Source organism: Babylonia areolata, chromosome 26 (assembly GCF_041734735.1).
Source record: "Babylonia areolata isolate BAREFJ2019XMU chromosome 26, ASM4173473v1, whole genome shotgun sequence".
Taxonomy (NCBI): Eukaryota; Metazoa; Mollusca; class Gastropoda; order Neogastropoda; family Buccinidae; genus Babylonia; species Babylonia areolata.
This window is the reverse complement of record NC_134901.1, coordinates 43,296,966-43,314,255: the sequence shown is the minus strand read 5'-3', so window position 1 is coordinate 43,314,255 and position 17,290 is coordinate 43,296,966. Positions and strand designations below refer to the sequence as shown.

Genomic DNA, 17,290 nt, shown 5'->3' with positions numbered 1-17,290 from the left:
TGAATGTTGACAAAGAATACCACAATTCTGACGACGGAAGCTAAAGGTTGGGTCATTCAGACACCCACTGGACACCCGAGGGGTCTGTGTAGAGGAGAAGAGAGGACTGGCCGTACTGAGTGAGTTAAACTGGGAATCCAACAGAGTATTGGAATGACGACTCCACAAATAATGCAATTAGGGTTGTAACCAGAAACGAGTTGTATTTTATTGAGGAATGGGTGGGGTATGCTGTTAAAAAAAAAGAAGAAAAAAAAGGCTTGAAACACGCGCGCGGCTGTAGAATCCGTTTCCAGTTCCCGCAATCGGATCAATGACCGTAAAAATGCAATTAAGGAAGTTCATGGAATGTAGTTTAATTGTTGCTGTCCCACTTTTGCACTTTTTACCGTGAGGTTGGACATGCTGCTGGCTACACCCAGCTGATCCCCCCCATGCTTCTACAGGAAATGAAGGATTATTAACACGTCAAACTGAACGTGTGTGGGGCTGGGTGGTGGTGACTAGAGAGAGAGAGAGAGACAAGACAAGACAATGGTTTATTTGTTAGGCCTCCGGCCCATAACAAAGGAGTGGGCCACTAACAAAAATATTACATAATGAATCAAATAGTGTGAATAATATATCAATGCGCATGTGACTTGCAAGCTCTCTCTCTCTCTCTCTCTCTCTCTTTATCTCTCTCTCTCTCCTCCCTCAAACACATGCACGCGCGCATTTTCACACCCACATACACGCTCGCGCGCTAAACAAGAGACAGTGAGAGAGAGAGTGTGACGGTGTGTATGTGTGTGTGTGTTGAGGAGGGGTGTGGTAGGGGTGTAGTGTGTGGAGGGGGGGGGGTAGGAGGGGAGGTGTCAGACCTGACACCCACCAGCCACCCCAAGCAGCCAAACAAGGTGTTTACGCCGTCCTCCGCCTCACCACACTGACCCCAAAAACAACGTGTGGTGTGGTCCGCACGTGGCAACAGACACAGCTGGCCACTAACAGCCCCTCATTTCCTGTCCCGCACTGCACGTGCCATTAACTGTCCTTCCTTCCTGACCGGCCCGGCTGCTAATGGACAGCTCCCGGCACTGACCGGTATGGGAAACCAGCCGGACAATGTAACCACAGTCTCCACTGCCTCACACCCAGCTCAAACAGATTAGACAACCGCAGGCAGTCAATTATTGGTCACCACACCCTGCCCTCCTACACCAGGGCGGTCAGCACGGCATTAGCACGTCGTCAACACTGCCTAGGTCCGCCATTGCGGTGGAGGAAGAAAGCGGAAGTGACGTGTGTTTAGCGCGGCGGAAGTGAATTAGTCAAAACTGAGGTGGTGACAGCTGCGTTGAGCAGCCAACCAGGCAGCTATAAGTCACGTTTAATTATTCGTATTCCACACGAGTGTCATAATTATTGCCTTGAGTTTTTACAAGAAATTTCTTTCAAATACTTTCGTTTATAAGAGATATTTGATGTGTCGATTATTTATCCATAAACATTTCATTGCGATAATTGTGCTTCTTTTTCTGGTTTGAAATCATCTCTTTCTGATTGAAAGTTCAGAGGGCATGCTAACAACAAATACTGAGGTCGTCTTTTTCTTAAGTATGGAGTCCCACAGGATTCTCTCTCTCTCTGTGTGTGTGTGTGTGTGTGTGTGTGTGTGTGTGTGTGTGTGTGTGTGTGTGTAAATTCGTGGGGATGCTGCACTTAGAATAGCTAGAATATGCCATGGTCACTGGATTACAGAGAGAGAGAGAGAGGGAGAGAGAGAGGGGGGAGGAGGGGAGAGAGACAGAGAGAGAGAGACACACACAGAGAGAGAAAGACAGTCAGACAGAGAGACAGAGTGAGAAAGGGAAGGGCCGCAGTGTGTGGTAAGTGGGACACACAGAGAAAGGGGTCGGGCCGCCCTGTGTGGTAAGTGGGACACAGAGAGAGAAAGGGCGGGCCGCAGTGTGTGGTAAGTGGGACACAGAGAGAAAGGGGGCGGGCCGCAGTGTGTGGTAAGTGGGACACAGAAAGGGGGCGGGCCGCAGTGTGTGGTAAGTGGGACACACAGAGAAAGGGGGCGGGCCGCAGTGTGTGGTAAGTGGGACACAGAGAGAAAGGGGGCGGGCCGCAGTGTGTGGTAAGTGGGACACACAGAGAGAAAGGGGGCGGGCCGCAGTGTGTGGTAAGTGGGACACAGAGAGAAAGGGAAGGGCCGCAGTGTGTGGTAAGTGGGACACAGAGAAAGGGGGCGGGCCGCAGTGTGTGGTAAGTGGGACACAGAGAGAAAGGGGGCGGGCCGCAGTGTGTGGTAAGTGGGACACAGAGAGAAAGGGGGCGGGCCGCAGTGTGTGGTAAGTGGGACACACAGAGAAAGGGAAGGGCCGCAGTGTGTGGTAAGTGGGACACACAGAGAAAGGGAAGGGCCGCAGTGTGTGGTAAGTGGGACACACAGAGAGAAAGGGGGCGGGCCGCAGTGTGTGGTAAGTGGGACACACAGAGAGAAAGGGGAAGGGCCGCAGTGTGTGGTAAGTGGGACACAGAGAGAAAGGGGGCGGGCCGCAGTGTGTGGTAAGTGGGACACACAGAGAAAGGGGGCGGGCCGCAGTGTGTGGTAAGTGGGACACACAAGGACTGAGGAACATCAAAGGGACCGCCGGCAAGGGGGAGATGAACACCATCAGCAGACAGGGGACTGAACTCTGTCCCGTGAGGGCTGTCATCTACTAACCCCCTCTCCTCCCACCCTACAGCTATCTATATATCTAACTAGCTATTTCGCTACATATATCGATGTCTGTCTCTGGTGTGTCTCACTCACGTATTCACTCACTCTCACACACGCGCATACACGCACGCACGCACACACACACACACACACACACACACACAGGCGCGCGCGCACACGCAAACATGCAAATGCACACACACACACACACACACACACACACACACACACACACACACACACACACACACTGAGGGAGAGAATAAGAGAGAGAAAGGAATAAAGAAAGAGAGAAGTGTCAAGTCTATTCTACCCCCCCCCCCCCCTCCCCCCAAAAAAAACCAAAAAAAAACCCCACCAACCCTGGCCAAATGAAATCATACTCAAAGGAAGAGGGGAAATAAAAAACGACCCCCTGCCCCCCCCCCCACTCCCGCCGCCCCCCCCCCTACCCTCCCTCCCCACACGCTATTCACCCTCTTCCTCATCCCCATTTCCCCTCCTCCCCGACCCCCCACGCATACACCCCCCACTGCTCTCTTCTTTACCCCTTCTCCCCCCCCCCTCCGCACCTCCCCCACCTCCTCCCCCAGTGCGTGTGACACAAGAACAGTTAGACCAGTGGGCAACAAACGTCAGTCCTTGCTCCGTGACGATGTCCAGAGAGGTGTGTGTGTCTGTCGTCCTCCTCCCCCACCCCCACCCTCACCCCCTTGCCTCTGTTCACCCCCCCACCCCCCACCTCCACCTACCCAACCTTTGTCTCTGTCATTGATCAACAATCAAACAAAGTCCATGTTGCAAAACTCAGTCATGATCAACAATCAAAGTCCATGCCTGCAAAAAACAACAACAAAAAAACAAAAGCAAAACAAAGTAAAAAACAAAAACAAAAAAAAACCAACAAAAAACAAACTCTATCATGATCAATAATCAAAGTTCATGCTGCAAAAAAAAAACACAACAAAAAACAAACAAACAAAACCAAAAAAACAAAAACAAACAACCAAAACAAAAACAAACAAAAAAACAAAAAACAAACAAAAACAAAACAAAACAAAACAAAAACAAACAAAGAACAACCACCACCAAAACAACAACAACAAAACCACCCAGTCATTGTCAGCAGTCAAACAGCGTCCATGCAGCAAAAACGTTTGAAAACAAAATATAAAACGGACAGTGACCTTTTTGTCTTTTGAGGCGAGTTTAGATACAGCTTTCTTTTTGATCCCTCGATCTCGGGCTTGTTGGACCTGTCTGCAGTAATGTGATAGTCCACAGGGTGGCAGGGGATGATGGTAAGGCGTTTGCTTTCTGTTCCCCCCCCCCCCCCCCCCCCAGTAGATGTGGTCTTCTTCTGTGAAGACCTTGTACTGCCCAGCTCTCCCTAGACTTACTTTATCACGAAATGCATCAGTCAGACAGGCTTTGGAATCTCATTGAATCTACCTCCCTAACCTTTCCCTCTATCCCCCCACTCTCACACACACCCTTCACATCTACCTCCCTAATCCTTCCCCCTATACCTCCCCCCCCCCCTACACACACACACACACCCTCCATCCTCCACATCTACCTCCCTAACCCTTCCCTCTACCCATCCCCCCCCCCTACACACCCCCTCCATCCTCCACATCTACCTCCCTAATCTTTCCCCCTACCCATCCCCCCCGACACCACACACACACACACACCCTCCACATCTACCTCCTTAATCCTTCCCCCTAACCCCCCCCCCCCCAAACCCCCACCCCACCTTTTCCCCTCAAACAACTAACCCCCCTCCCCTCCGTTCCCTCTCTACCCATGATGTGTGTTGTGTGTTTTCTCCCTCAACGTTCAAACAAGGCACAAAGTGTGTAACTTATAAGAAACGTGTGTGGAGAGAAAAACAAAACACACACACACACACACACACACACAAACAAACAGCAATAACAAAAAACAACAACCAAGGTCTGATGTCCGTTCCAGGAGCCGTGAGAGACCTGTGTAACGGCCGTGTGGCGTGACAGGGGGAAGTGAAACCTCCCCATACACCCTGTTCACCTGTCATGCCCGCCTTTTTTCTCCTGGTTGCCTGGCCACCCGCTCTTTGTCTTTCGGTCACTGTTTTCTTCTGGGGGTTTTTTGTCTCTTTTTTTTTTCTTGTCTTGTCTTTGAAAGGGGGGGGGGGTAGGAGGGGGTAGGAGGGGGGGAGGGGCTGTTGGATGTCGTCACAGGGTTGCATGTTGTGTGATTCATTTCAAGCTCAGAGCTTTAAAAAAAAAAAGATGATATATAAAAGATGGTTCTAAAAAAAACCCAACTGTTTGCTTCGTGATGAAATGCGGACTGGGAAGTTCGTTTTTTCCGTGGGTGTTGTCGGTGATTCAGGTCTCTGGAAAACGGCTTTTTTTTGGTTGCTGATTTTGTTTTTGGTTTTTTGCTTTTACCTAGTGCTGTCGATTCAATAGTTTGGGTTGTTTTTTTCTGGGGGGTTTTGGGGCTTTTTTTTGGGCGGGGGGGGGGGGGGGTCTTTTTCGTATATAGCTGCTTCAAACACAATCCAAACATCCTTTTTCTTCGGGTCCCTTTAAATGTCAAGTCAGTAATGAGGTAAAGGGTTGTTTGTTTGTTTTTGTTTGTTTGTTTTTGTTTGTTTTTTGTTGTTGTTTTTTTTGGGGGGGCGGGGGGGGGGGGGGGGGGGGGGGGGTTAAATTGTACAGCTTCTCCAAGCCTCTTGTTTACATCAAAATGATCAACTCAGCCACAGTTTAATCCACCCACGCCCCCATTTCTTGCTTCTTTCCAAAGTGAAAATTCCTCAATGCACCTCCCCGTCGTCTGCCCCCCCCCCCCCCCCTCACCGCCCCCACCCCAACCCCCCACACCCCACCCCCATTCCTCGTGGCGTCAACACGCAGAAGGTTCAGTCACGCGTCAAAGCGAACCGCATCCCATGACGTCAACATCCCAGAAGGTTCACTCATGTATCAAAGCGAACCTCATCCCATGACGTCAACATACCAGAAGGTTCACTCATGTATCAAAGCAGACCTCATCCCATGACGTCAACATCCCAGAAGGTTCACTCATGTATCAAAGCGAACCTCATCCCATGACGTCAACATCCAGAAGGTTCACTCATGTATCAAAGCGAACCTCATCCCATGACGTCAACATCCCAGAAGGTTCACTCATGTATCAAAGCGAACCTCATCCCATGACGTCAACATCCCAGAAGGTTCACTCATGTATCAAAGCGAACCTCATCCCATGACGTCAACATCCCAGCAGGTTCACTCATGTATCAAAGCGAACCTCATCCCATGACGTCAACATCCCAGAAGGTCCAGTCAAGTGTTCAAGCGGACCTCACTAACATGACGTCAACACCCTAGGAGGTCCAGTCAAGGTCTAATGTGTAGCGCACCCATTACTCCAAGTCCGCCTTGACCTCAAAGCCAACAGCTGCAGTTGTTGACCACAAAGGGCCGTTTTGTAAGGCACTTTTTTTTTTCTTTTTTTCTTTTTTCTCTCTCACACACAAAACAGGACACGATCTCCTCTTCATCAAATAGCGGATACGGAAACAAATATTTCGTGAACAAAAGCAGGATAGGATGTTCCATTTCAGACACTTTAGATTTCCTTGTTGTTGTTCCAATGGGATTGAGTTTGACGACCTATTCGCTGTCGTCCTGAAGGTCAAACTGTTCAGGGCTGTGGTCATTTTTCTCTTTAAAAAAAAAATTTTTTTGTTGCCCTGCTTGACAGCCCTTTCTGCTCCCGCTGCACCGAACGCTGCAGACACAGGTGTCCATGGCTCCAGTCCACACACACCACTACCCCCAAATCTCCTGTTTCCCCCTCCACCACCTGCCTGCCTTCCTTCCTTCCGCCCTCCTCCTGACTGACGACCTTGACCCTGGCCGGACATGAGAGGGGAGAGGAGGAGGAGGAGGAGGAGGAGGGGAGTAGTTTTAATGAGCTGTGTAGACATGCTTATTTATCATCATTGTTGTCTTATTTATTTATTATTATTATTATTTTTTTATTATTATTATTATTATTATTACTACTACCTTTTTCTATATTATACTTATTATTTATTTATTTATTTATTTATTTATTTAAGTAAGCTTATCTATTATTATTATTATTATTATTAGGTGGGGGTGTGGGGGGGAGGGAGGAGTTAAGGGGGGATGGAGGGGGAGGGGGGCACTGCAGGTCAGGAGAGGAGGGACAGAGGAAATGGACAAAAGACAAGACAACACGAGACAAGACAACACAAGGCAAGACAAGGCAAGACAAGACAACACGAGACAAGACAACACGAGAGAAGACAAGACAACACACGATACGACACGACACGACACGACACGACAAGACAACACAAGACAAGACAGGACAAGACAACACAAGACAACACAGCACAAGACAAAGCCAGACGTTGTCATTAACCCCAGGCTATCCCCCCTGGTCAGTGTAGAGGGCATTACAGCAGGGCAATGTGTTAACGACAAACACCAACATGGCTATGCTTCAGATTCATCGGTCATTGACACGGCCATTATTACAAAAAAAACACAATGTGATAACGACAGACACCAACATGGCTATGCTTCAGATTCATCGGTCATTGACACGGCCATTATTACAAAAAATACAATGTGATAACGACAAACACCAACATGACCATGCTTCAGATTCACCGGTCATTGACACGGCCATTATTACAAAAATACAATGTGATAACGACAGACCAACACCAACATGACCATGCTTCAGATTCATCGGTCATTGACACGGCCATTATTACAAAAATACAATGTGATAACGACAAACACCAACATGGCTATGCTTCAGATTCATCGGTCATTGACACGGCCATTATTACAAAAAACACAGTGTGTTAACGACAGACAAACACCAACATGGCTATGCTTCAGATCCATCGATCAGCGACACGGTCATTATTACAAAAAACGCACTTTGTAACAATAAACAAACATGAGTATAGCTGGGCATCATATTGATCGGACATTAACTCTCTTCATACGAACGGCGAAAGAGACGACGTTAACAGCGTTTCACCCCAATTACCATCATCAAAATATTGCAAGTGGAAGGCTCTTATACTGAAGAGGTGAATGTTGACAAAGAATACCACAATTCTGACGACGGAAGCTAAAAGTTGGGTCATTCAGACACCCACTGGACATCCGAGGGGTCTGTGTAGAGGAGAAGAGTGGACTGTCCGTACTGAGTGAGTTAACACGGCAGCATAACCAAACTCTTAAATGCAGACAGAAGAGACAAACAAAGGCAAAGAAAGGGACGAAGACAGAAACAGAAGTGTGTTTGTCACACACCGAATAAAGTACAAGATCAGCCTCTGTGTTATAGATGTATTCACAAAACTGCCCCTTCCTATCTCTGTGGCTGCCTTCACCTCTACACTCCATCTCGCTCACTACGATCGGCTTCGGATCCACTCTTTTTACGCATACCCAGATTCAAACACTCGACTGTTGGCCGCCGTTTTTTCTCTGTCTCTGGATCTTGCAATAGGAATGAACTTCCTCTTTCGCTTCGTCAAGTCTCCACACTCAGCTCTTTCAAGTCTGGCCTTATTATAACCCACCGCTTCCCAAAATTGCCTCCCTTGCCTGCCTCCTCCTTGTCTTTAGTTTCTACAGTTTTAAAGTAATGCATGCGTGTGAACGACTGGTACGAAAGCGCTTTGATTTGTCTCTGCACAAGATTCAGCGCTATATAAATACCATTATTATTATTGTTGTTTTAAGTGGAAACAGAAGAAAGTCTGGGGACAAACGTCTGCGGATGGAAGTGGTCTCCACTTCAGGTATCGCCCTGCAGTTGACGAGACAGACAGGCTGTGTTCTCTGTCTGTCTGTCTGTCCTCTCTCTCTCTCCCTCTCTCTCTCTCTCCCTCCCTCTCTCTCTCTCCCTCTCTCCCTCTCTCTCTCTCTCTCTCCCTCTCTCTCCCTCCCTCTCTCTCCCTCCCTCTCTCTCTCTCTCTCTCCCTCCCTCTCTCTCCCTCTCTCTCTCCCTCTCTCTCTCCCTCTCCCTCCCTCTCCCTCTCTCTCTCTCTCTCTCTCTCTCTCCCTCTCCCTCCCTCTCTCTCCCTCTCTCCCTCTCCCTCTCTCCCTCTCTCTCTCTCCCTCTCTCTCTCTCTCCCTCCCTCTCTCTCTCTCTCCTCTCTCTCAACATATCACCCTGAACCCCAGTTTGTCCTCATTTGCTCGCGTCATCGTGTGCATGTATATGCATAATTACCAGTCAGCACGCATGAGTGTGTGTGTGTGTGTGTGCGCGTGTGTGCAAGTTTCTATGTATGTGTGAGTGTGTGCGTGAGTGCGTGCGAGAAAGAGTGTGCGTGTGTATGCATGCGTGCGCGTGTACGTGTGTGCGTTTCTGCGAGCGAGCGGGTGTGTGTGAAAGAAAGAGAGAGAGAGGGAGAAGGGGGGGAGGAGGGGGATTTTGTTTGATTCTCCTTGTTCTATCACTGTAGACTGCGGTGAACAAACCAGCCACGAGTAAAACCACACAGCCATCCAGCTCTTTGATCCCTGACTGAAATACACAGCTTGTTTTCCAGTCTGGTCACAGCTTGCATGTCGACGTCATTACACACACACACACACACAGCCACCACACACACACGCACGCACACATGCCACCACACACACACACACACACACACACACACACACATGCCACCACACACACACACACACATGCCACCACACACAGACACACACACACACACACACACAGACAGACACACACACATAGACACACACACACACACACACATAGACACACACACGCACACACACACGCACGCACACACGCACACACACACACTGTAGAGTCAAGACAAGGGGTGAACGACCTCACACAGTAAATGTTTGTTCAATCTGTGTGTGTGTGTGTGTGTGTGTGTGCGTGTGTATGTGTGTGCGTGTGTGTGTGTGCGTGTGTCTGTGTCTGTGTGCGTGTGTCTGTGTCTGTGTGCGTGCGCGTGTGTCCGAGTGTGAATGTGCGTGTGTGCGTGCGTGAATGTGCGTGTGTGCGTGCGTTCGTGTGAGTGTGTGCGTATGTACGTGCACGTGTGTGTGTGTGCATTTGTATGTGCGTGCAGTGCGTGTGTGTTTCAGACCGACAGAGAGAGAGAGGGGGGGGGGATTCAAAGAGAGGACAGGGAGTATGAAGGAGAAAGAGAAACACCCGTAGGTGCTGGGGAGGACCCAGAGAAGCACTGTCTCCACCCGTCCTTGGAACAATCCTGCACCACCCTTGGAGGCCTGCTTTGTGTTCACGATGGGTGCCGGCACGCACAGGACACTCCATTAAGAATTCAAGGGACATAACTGCTCCCGAACAGAGGCAAAAGAGATGCAACTCGGGACAGCCTTAAAAGAAGTATCCCCATGGGTGTACCAGACAGTATTTCATGACTGCAGAGCCCACCGGTAAACGACAGCACCCTCCAGCTGCTGAGCACAACCCAAAGACCAAACCGCCCCTGCCCGCAGACAGATGAAGACGGTGCCACTCCAGACACAGCCATACGGGTCTTATGTGCCCTCAAGAGAGAATCCCAAGTTGTAGTCTTTCCCACTGTCAACAGGACTTTCCCTGTGGTCAGTGGGTCTTTCCTCACCGTCACTGGACCTTTCTCCAGGGTCAGACTAGTCCAGGGAGTATGTAATAAAAGGAAATTTCACGCCGGATGAATGGTGAAGATCCCATGGCAACAGGTTGATGAAGACACGGGCGTCCTAAAGTGCAGGGAACGGGGGTTTGGGGGTGAGAGTGAGTATAGGGTAGGACCTTGTACTACACGCCTGCATTGGATTGGGAACTGACAGACGAATAGCCGAATGGTTAAAGCGCTGGACTTTCAATCTGAGGGTCGTGGGTTCGAATCTCGGTGCACCTGGTGGGTAAAGGGTGGAGATTTTTCCGATCTCCCAGGTCAACATATGTGCAGATGGAGTATGGCTGCCTACATGGCGGGGTAAATAAATAGAAAACGGCCATACACGTAAAATGTTACATGTCTGTCTGAGTGTGGATGCGTGTGTGTCTGAAATCTGATTGAATGACACAGGAAACGAATGATGAGCGCCCAGTGGCAGCCGTCAGTCGGCTCTACCCAGGTAGGCAGCCTGTGGTGCAAATGTCCCTGTGTATGTAAAGCGCTTAGAGCTTGGTCTCTGACCGAGGATAGGCGCTATATAAGTATCCACATCAATCAATCAAAATAATTTTAAAACCTCTGGATTGTCGTGTTAAGAAACGACCTTTGAGTCCTCTTTTGAACAGCGTGCTTTGCAAGCAGTTGCTAGAGGCGTTATTCTGTGTGTTTTCTGACGTCTTTACTTTGACGTCACAACAGGAGAGTTAGATGGGGTACACTGTGTGTTTTCTGACGTCTTTACTTTGACGTCACAACAGGAGAGTTAGATGGGGTATAGTGTGTTTTCTGACGTCTTTACTTTGACGTCACAACAGGAGAGTTAGATGGGGTATAGTGTGTTTTCTGACGTCTTTACTTTGACGTCACAACAGGAGAGTTAGATGGGGTACACTGTGTTTTCTGACGTCTTTACTTTGACGTCACAGCAGGAAAGTTAGATGGGGTATAGTGTGTTTTCTGACGTCTTTACTTTGACGTCACAGCAGGAAAGTTAGATGGGGTATAGTGTGTTTTCTGACGTCTTAACTTTGACGTCACAGCACGGGAGTACCGACACTCCCAGCCACGAACCTGAAGCATTCCCACTGACAGCCCAGGAAGAGTGAGGTCAATGACCCTGGGTGACCTCTTCACCTGCACAAAGTGCGTGCATCCGGCCACCTGTCGACAGGTGCACACACACACACACACACACACACTGGCGCGCGCGCACGCACACACACACACACACACACACACACACACACACACACAGCAACCACCACAGCCCTGTCCCTGCCTCTCACCCCCTTTGTCACAACGTCACAAGATATCGCTGAGCATCGTGTGAAAGCCATCAAACAGGAACAGGTGGTCACGCAATAGCGGTGGCTCTTCCAGATAACAAAAACCAGCGTCTCTGGTTACCAGATGATACACCAGGCAATGCTGATGAAACACAGACGTTCCGATTCACAACACGCGTATGGATACAGTTGAGGGGAGGAAGAGAGAGGAGGTGTTGGAGGGAGAGAGATATATATATATATATATATCAACAAGATCAACAAATTTTAACATCTGGGCCTCCAGCCTGCAACACAAGTCCACGTGAACAAGTGGCTTATGAGGAAAAATAATATATATCGCAAACTGCTAGTATTATATTCTTCTCTGTATCTCAATGAACAGAAAATAGAGAGGGAGATATATATCAACAAGATCAACAAATTCTAATATCTGGGCCTCCAGCCTGCAACACAAGTGCACGTGAACAAGTGGCTTATGAGGAAAAAAAATAATATATATCGCAAACTGCTAGTATCATATTCTTCTCTGTATCTCAATGAACAGGAAATAGACATTGCTGCAGTTCTTGTAACACTTGTGGAATTTGTTAGAAAAATAAATAAACCCAGCCATTTATACACCAACTGGACATATGAGAGAGAGAGAGAGAGAGAGAGAGAGAGAGAGAAAGAGAGAGTGATACAAACAGAGAGAGACAGAGACAAAGAGAGAGATACAGACAGGCAGAGGACAGAGGGATGAGCAGTGTGATGATGTCCTAACAAGGAACCTGAAGGATTCCCTGATCACAAGGACAGTAAGGTCAAAGTTCAATGACCTGCTGACCTTTTGACCTGCACACACACACGTGCACACACTAACACACACACCACACAGCAGCTACCACAGGCCTGCCCCCCACCCCCACCCCCCCCCATCCCACCCACCCCCGCACCCTCCCTTATCTCACACCCACTTGTCACAACGTCACAAGACATCGTGGGCATCGTGTGAAAACCATCAAACAGGAACATGTGGTCACGCGATGGCGATGGCGATGGCGATGGCTCTAACAGATAACGGCAGTGACAAGAAAGAAACTAAGGTCTCTGATTTCCAGGTAACACATCAGGAACTGATGATGGAATGCTGATTCCTAAAACCTTCATGGATACATTTTGAGAGGGACAGAGACGGAGAGAGAGAGAGAGTGGAAGAAGGAGAGAGAGAAAGAGAGAGAGAGAGAGAGAGAGAGAATTGATGCCTGTATTGACACTGGCTTACTGTATCAATTATCAAGGAGACGTAACTTAATTATCCAACAAATGTGTGCAAAATAACGCAAAAGTGAGTGTTTGTTTCGTGCTCTTTTTCATACATATACAGACAGAAAGAGACACACAGAGAGAGACAGAGACAGAGACAGAGACAAAGACAGACACACACACACACACACACACAGAAAGAGAGAGACAGAGACAGAGACAGAGAGAGTTCAAAAGCAGAAGCTTCAGAAAAATGTGGACAAACACAGCAAACGGTTGATGGTGTTTAACAAAAATCAAACTGACCCAGCTGACAAGCAGCACAAAGTGCTGTCCCTTGCACTCTTCACCTCCTTCAGTAATGTGTGCAATGCAAGGTATGCAATGCAAAGTATGCGATGGAATGTGTGCAATGCAAGGTATGCAATGCAAAGTATGCGATGGAATGTGTGCAATGCAAGGTATGCAATGCAAAGTATGCAATGCAAAGTATGCGATGGAATGTGTGCAATGCAAAGTATGCGATGGAATGTGTGCAATGCAAGGTATGCAATGCAAAGTATGCGGTGGAATGTGTGCAGTGCAAGGTATGCAATGCAAAGTATGCGGTGGAATGTGTGCAGTGCAAGGTATGCAATGCAAAGTATGCGATGGAATGTGTGCAATGCAAAGTATGCGATGGAATGTGTGCAATGCAAGGTGTACAGGTGCCAACGTCTGGATCTAGTACCAGTCTGACATGTTCGAATCCCGGTGACTGCACCTAGTGTGTAAAGGGTGGGGATGATTCACATCTCCCGGGTCAACAGTGTGCAGACCTGCTAGTGCCTGAACCCCCTTCGTGTGTATACGCATGCAGAAGAACAAATACGCGCGTTAAAGATCCCGCAACCCATGGGTTACGGAAACAAGAACATATTCGGTATACCCCCCCCCCCCCCCCCCCCACTCCCCAACCCCCGAAAATGGAATAGGACTGCCTTCATGGCGGGGGTAAAAACGGTCATACACTTGAAAGCCCACTCATGCCCTATACAAGTGAACGTGGGGGTCGCAGGCCATGAACGTACGAGATGAAGACCAGGCCGATACACTCACAACTGAGCCACGCCGAAAACATCAACAGTACAAAGTGTATGATAGTCATGTGTAAGACTCTGACCATCACAACAGCAGAGGAAGCAACTGCTGTCCCAACTGGGCTACAATTTTGATTACAGGTAATAATGTCTTGCCTTGCTACATCCTCACTCTCTTGGCCAAGAGGGCTCTGGGACAGCTGGCGTTGGGATGGTTCCCAAAGGCCAAGCTTGCCGCAAGTAACCAGTCTGCAGCGCTGAGAGCCAGTGAAATTTGGTCACCCTAGTTTCAGAGTTATAGTCCTTCACAAAAGCGTAAGCTGAAAACAAATTCCCATTGCAGTGGATAAAACCATTGATCATACAGCTCTCACTTTGCTGTTGGCCCAATCGTGAAGCTGGTGTGTGTTTCTGATTGAAGCCGAGCTCACAGTGACCAAGCAGTTTCCGAACAACCACAGTCAAGGTTTCGTTGGAACGATGAAAGCCAGTTTAACTCTTTCACCGCCAAGCTCTCATTTATGCACAGGCGTGGTAGAGGACCCATGTCACAGGTGACAAGGACACCCAAGATAGCCACCACCACCATCAATACCACCAAACATCACCAACACACACACCACACCACACCACACCACCATTACTAAACATCACCAACACACACACCACACCACACCACCATTACAAAACATCACCAACACACACACCACACCACACCACCATTACAAAACATCAACACACACACCACACCACACCACACCACCATCACTAAACATCACCAACACACACACCACACCACACCACCATCACTAAACATCACCAATACACACACCACACCATACCACACCACACCACCATCACCAACAAACACTACACACAACATACCACCACCACTACCACTACCACCACCACCAACAAACACTTCACACAACACACACACCACAATCACTAAACATTACCAACACACACACCACACCACACCACCATCACTAAACATCACCAACACACACACCACACCACACCACACCACACCGCCATCAAACACACCACAAACACCACCACCACCACCAACAACAACAACAAACACTACACACAACACACCACCACTACCACCATCACCAACAAACACACCACAAACACCACCATCACCAAACATCACCAACACACACCACACCACACCACGATCACTAAACATCACCAACACACACACCACAACACACCACCACCACCACCACCACCATCACCAACAAACACTACACACAACCACCACCACCACCACCACCACCACCATCACCAACAAACACTACACACAACACACCACCACCACCACCACCACCATCACCAACAAACACTACACACAACACACACACACACCACCACCACCACCATCACCACTACCACCATCACCAACAAACAGCGGCACAGACTCACCAGCAGTGTGGTCAAAGGGTCCCAGGTACTCTGACGTGGAGAACTGGCGGGTCAGCGACGACTTGCCCACCCCCTCCGCCCCCACCATCAGCACTTTGTAGGCCGGGGTGGGGGTGGGGGGAGGGGAGGTGGTGGTGGAGGAGGACCCAGGCCCCCCTCCTCCTCCTCCTCCTCCTCTCTCCCCTGGGGACAGCGAAGAAGAGGCGGCGTGGGAGGAGTTGGAGGAGGAGGGTGGTGGGTGGTGGTGGTGGTGGTAGGGGGAGGAGGAGGAGGGAGGAGGAGGAGGAGGGAGATCGGTGACGCTTCCGGAGGACCTGACGCTGGCGTTGCTGCTCCGTGACTTGAGGGAGTCCCCCCTCTTCACCAGCTGCCCTTTGCGCGTCGTCAGAAAAGAGCGCAGCGTGTACACCTCGCCCTCAGGGGGGTGGCCGCCCCTGCTGCTGTAGGGGTTCCGGGCCGGCAGGGAGCACGTGCGGGGCCGGAAGGGCTGCCCCTCGGCCGTCTTCTTCCGGGGCTTCTTCAGCGACATGGCCCTCCCCCTCCCCCTGATCCTCGTCCTCTCTCCTGGGCTGCTGACCTGCACGCGTGCCATGGCTGAGTGCAGCGATGCCTGCAGGTCGTTGCCGGACCCACTGACGGTGTGGAGCCGGGGCCGGGGGTAGGTGTCCAGCCAGGGCTGAGGCTGGGGGGCCGGGTCAATGGATGCCCGCCTCGTCCTGCCCGCCTGACCTTGACCCTGACCCGTGACCTGGGGCGGGTCAGGGAATACGTAACGCTTGTGGTGCCGGGCCTGCTGCTGGTTCCCTCGGGCGGCGTTGAGGTTGGTGGTCGGGGTCTGGGGCAGGGAGGTCCCCGCCGCTCCCGTCATGATGGCACTCCTCTGACGTCACCAGGGGCTGCACCGTGCCCACCGACCGCCTCCCACGCCTAGAGTGCTGGCTGCTGGAGAGGGCTGGGTCCTTGTCTTCCTGTTGCTGCTGATGGTGGTGGTTCTTCTTCAGGCTGTGGCGGTGACGTGACTCGCTCTGGCGGCGTTCCCAGCGAGGGGGAGGGGGCTGGAACTCACTACCCTGCCTGTGGTCGTAGTCCTGGGGGTCTTCCTGAGAGTGGTGGCGGTCTATGTCTGCCGGTCTGTGCTGCCTGTTAACGATAGTCGAGGTCTCCCTGACCGCGGAACTGACAGAACCTGAGCGGTGTCGTCGATGTTGATGCTGATGTTGATGTTGATGGTCCTCAGGGTGCTGAAACAGTTTCTGCTGGTGGTAGTGGTGATGGCGGGGGAGGGAGGAACGCCGGGGACGGGGGTGGTGGTGGTGGTGGTGGTGGTGGTTGTGCCACAGGTTGAGGGGCACGTCACGGGGGTGAGCCTGGGAGTGACGTCTGTTCATGACGTAGTGTCTGTTGACGTCATCAGCGCCGGTGGTGACGCTGTGGTGTCTGTCGAAGTGGTCGTAGTACCTGTTCCTGGTCTGCTGCCTGCCCGTCTCGCGTCTCGCCCGCTGTGGGAGAGCGGTGGTGGTGTTGAGGTTGGAGTTGTGCAGGGGGGAGTGGTGCGGGGGTGTTGCGGGGGCAGAGCTGTGTCAGCAGCAGGGTGTGGGCGCGGGGCCGGTTGTTGTTGCCGGAAAAACTGTCCACGCGGGAGAGGCGCATCCCCAGCTCCCCCCACTCCTCCTCCTCCTCCTCCTCCTCCCCGCACTCACAGGAGCTGAGGGAGGCTTCGCTGACGTCATCAGAGTCGGACTGGGCGTCAGGGTGACGTAGGGCCAGGCAGTTGAGGTTGACGTTGTCGCCGCTGTCGGGGCCGGTCGGGGGT

At 50.5% G+C, this 17,290-nt stretch overlaps 1 protein-coding gene across 1 annotated transcript in view; it reads right to left on the bottom strand.

The window, feature by feature from the left end:
* Positions 1 to 16,416, bottom strand: part of LOC143300325 (uncharacterized) — a 90,762-nt gene extending 74,346 nt beyond the window's left edge. Inside the window, exons 1-2 of the mRNA XM_076613926.1 lie at positions 15,664 to 16,416; positions 15,478 to 15,579 (exon numbers count right to left, since the gene is read on the bottom strand). Of these exons, the coding sequence (XP_076470041.1) occupies positions 15,478 to 15,579; positions 15,664 to 16,345 (784 nt within the window). The 5' untranslated portion in view covers positions 16,346 to 16,416. The remainder of the gene's footprint in view (positions 1 to 15,477; positions 15,580 to 15,663) is intronic.
* Between the last annotated feature and the right edge of the window lie 874 nt (positions 16,417 to 17,290).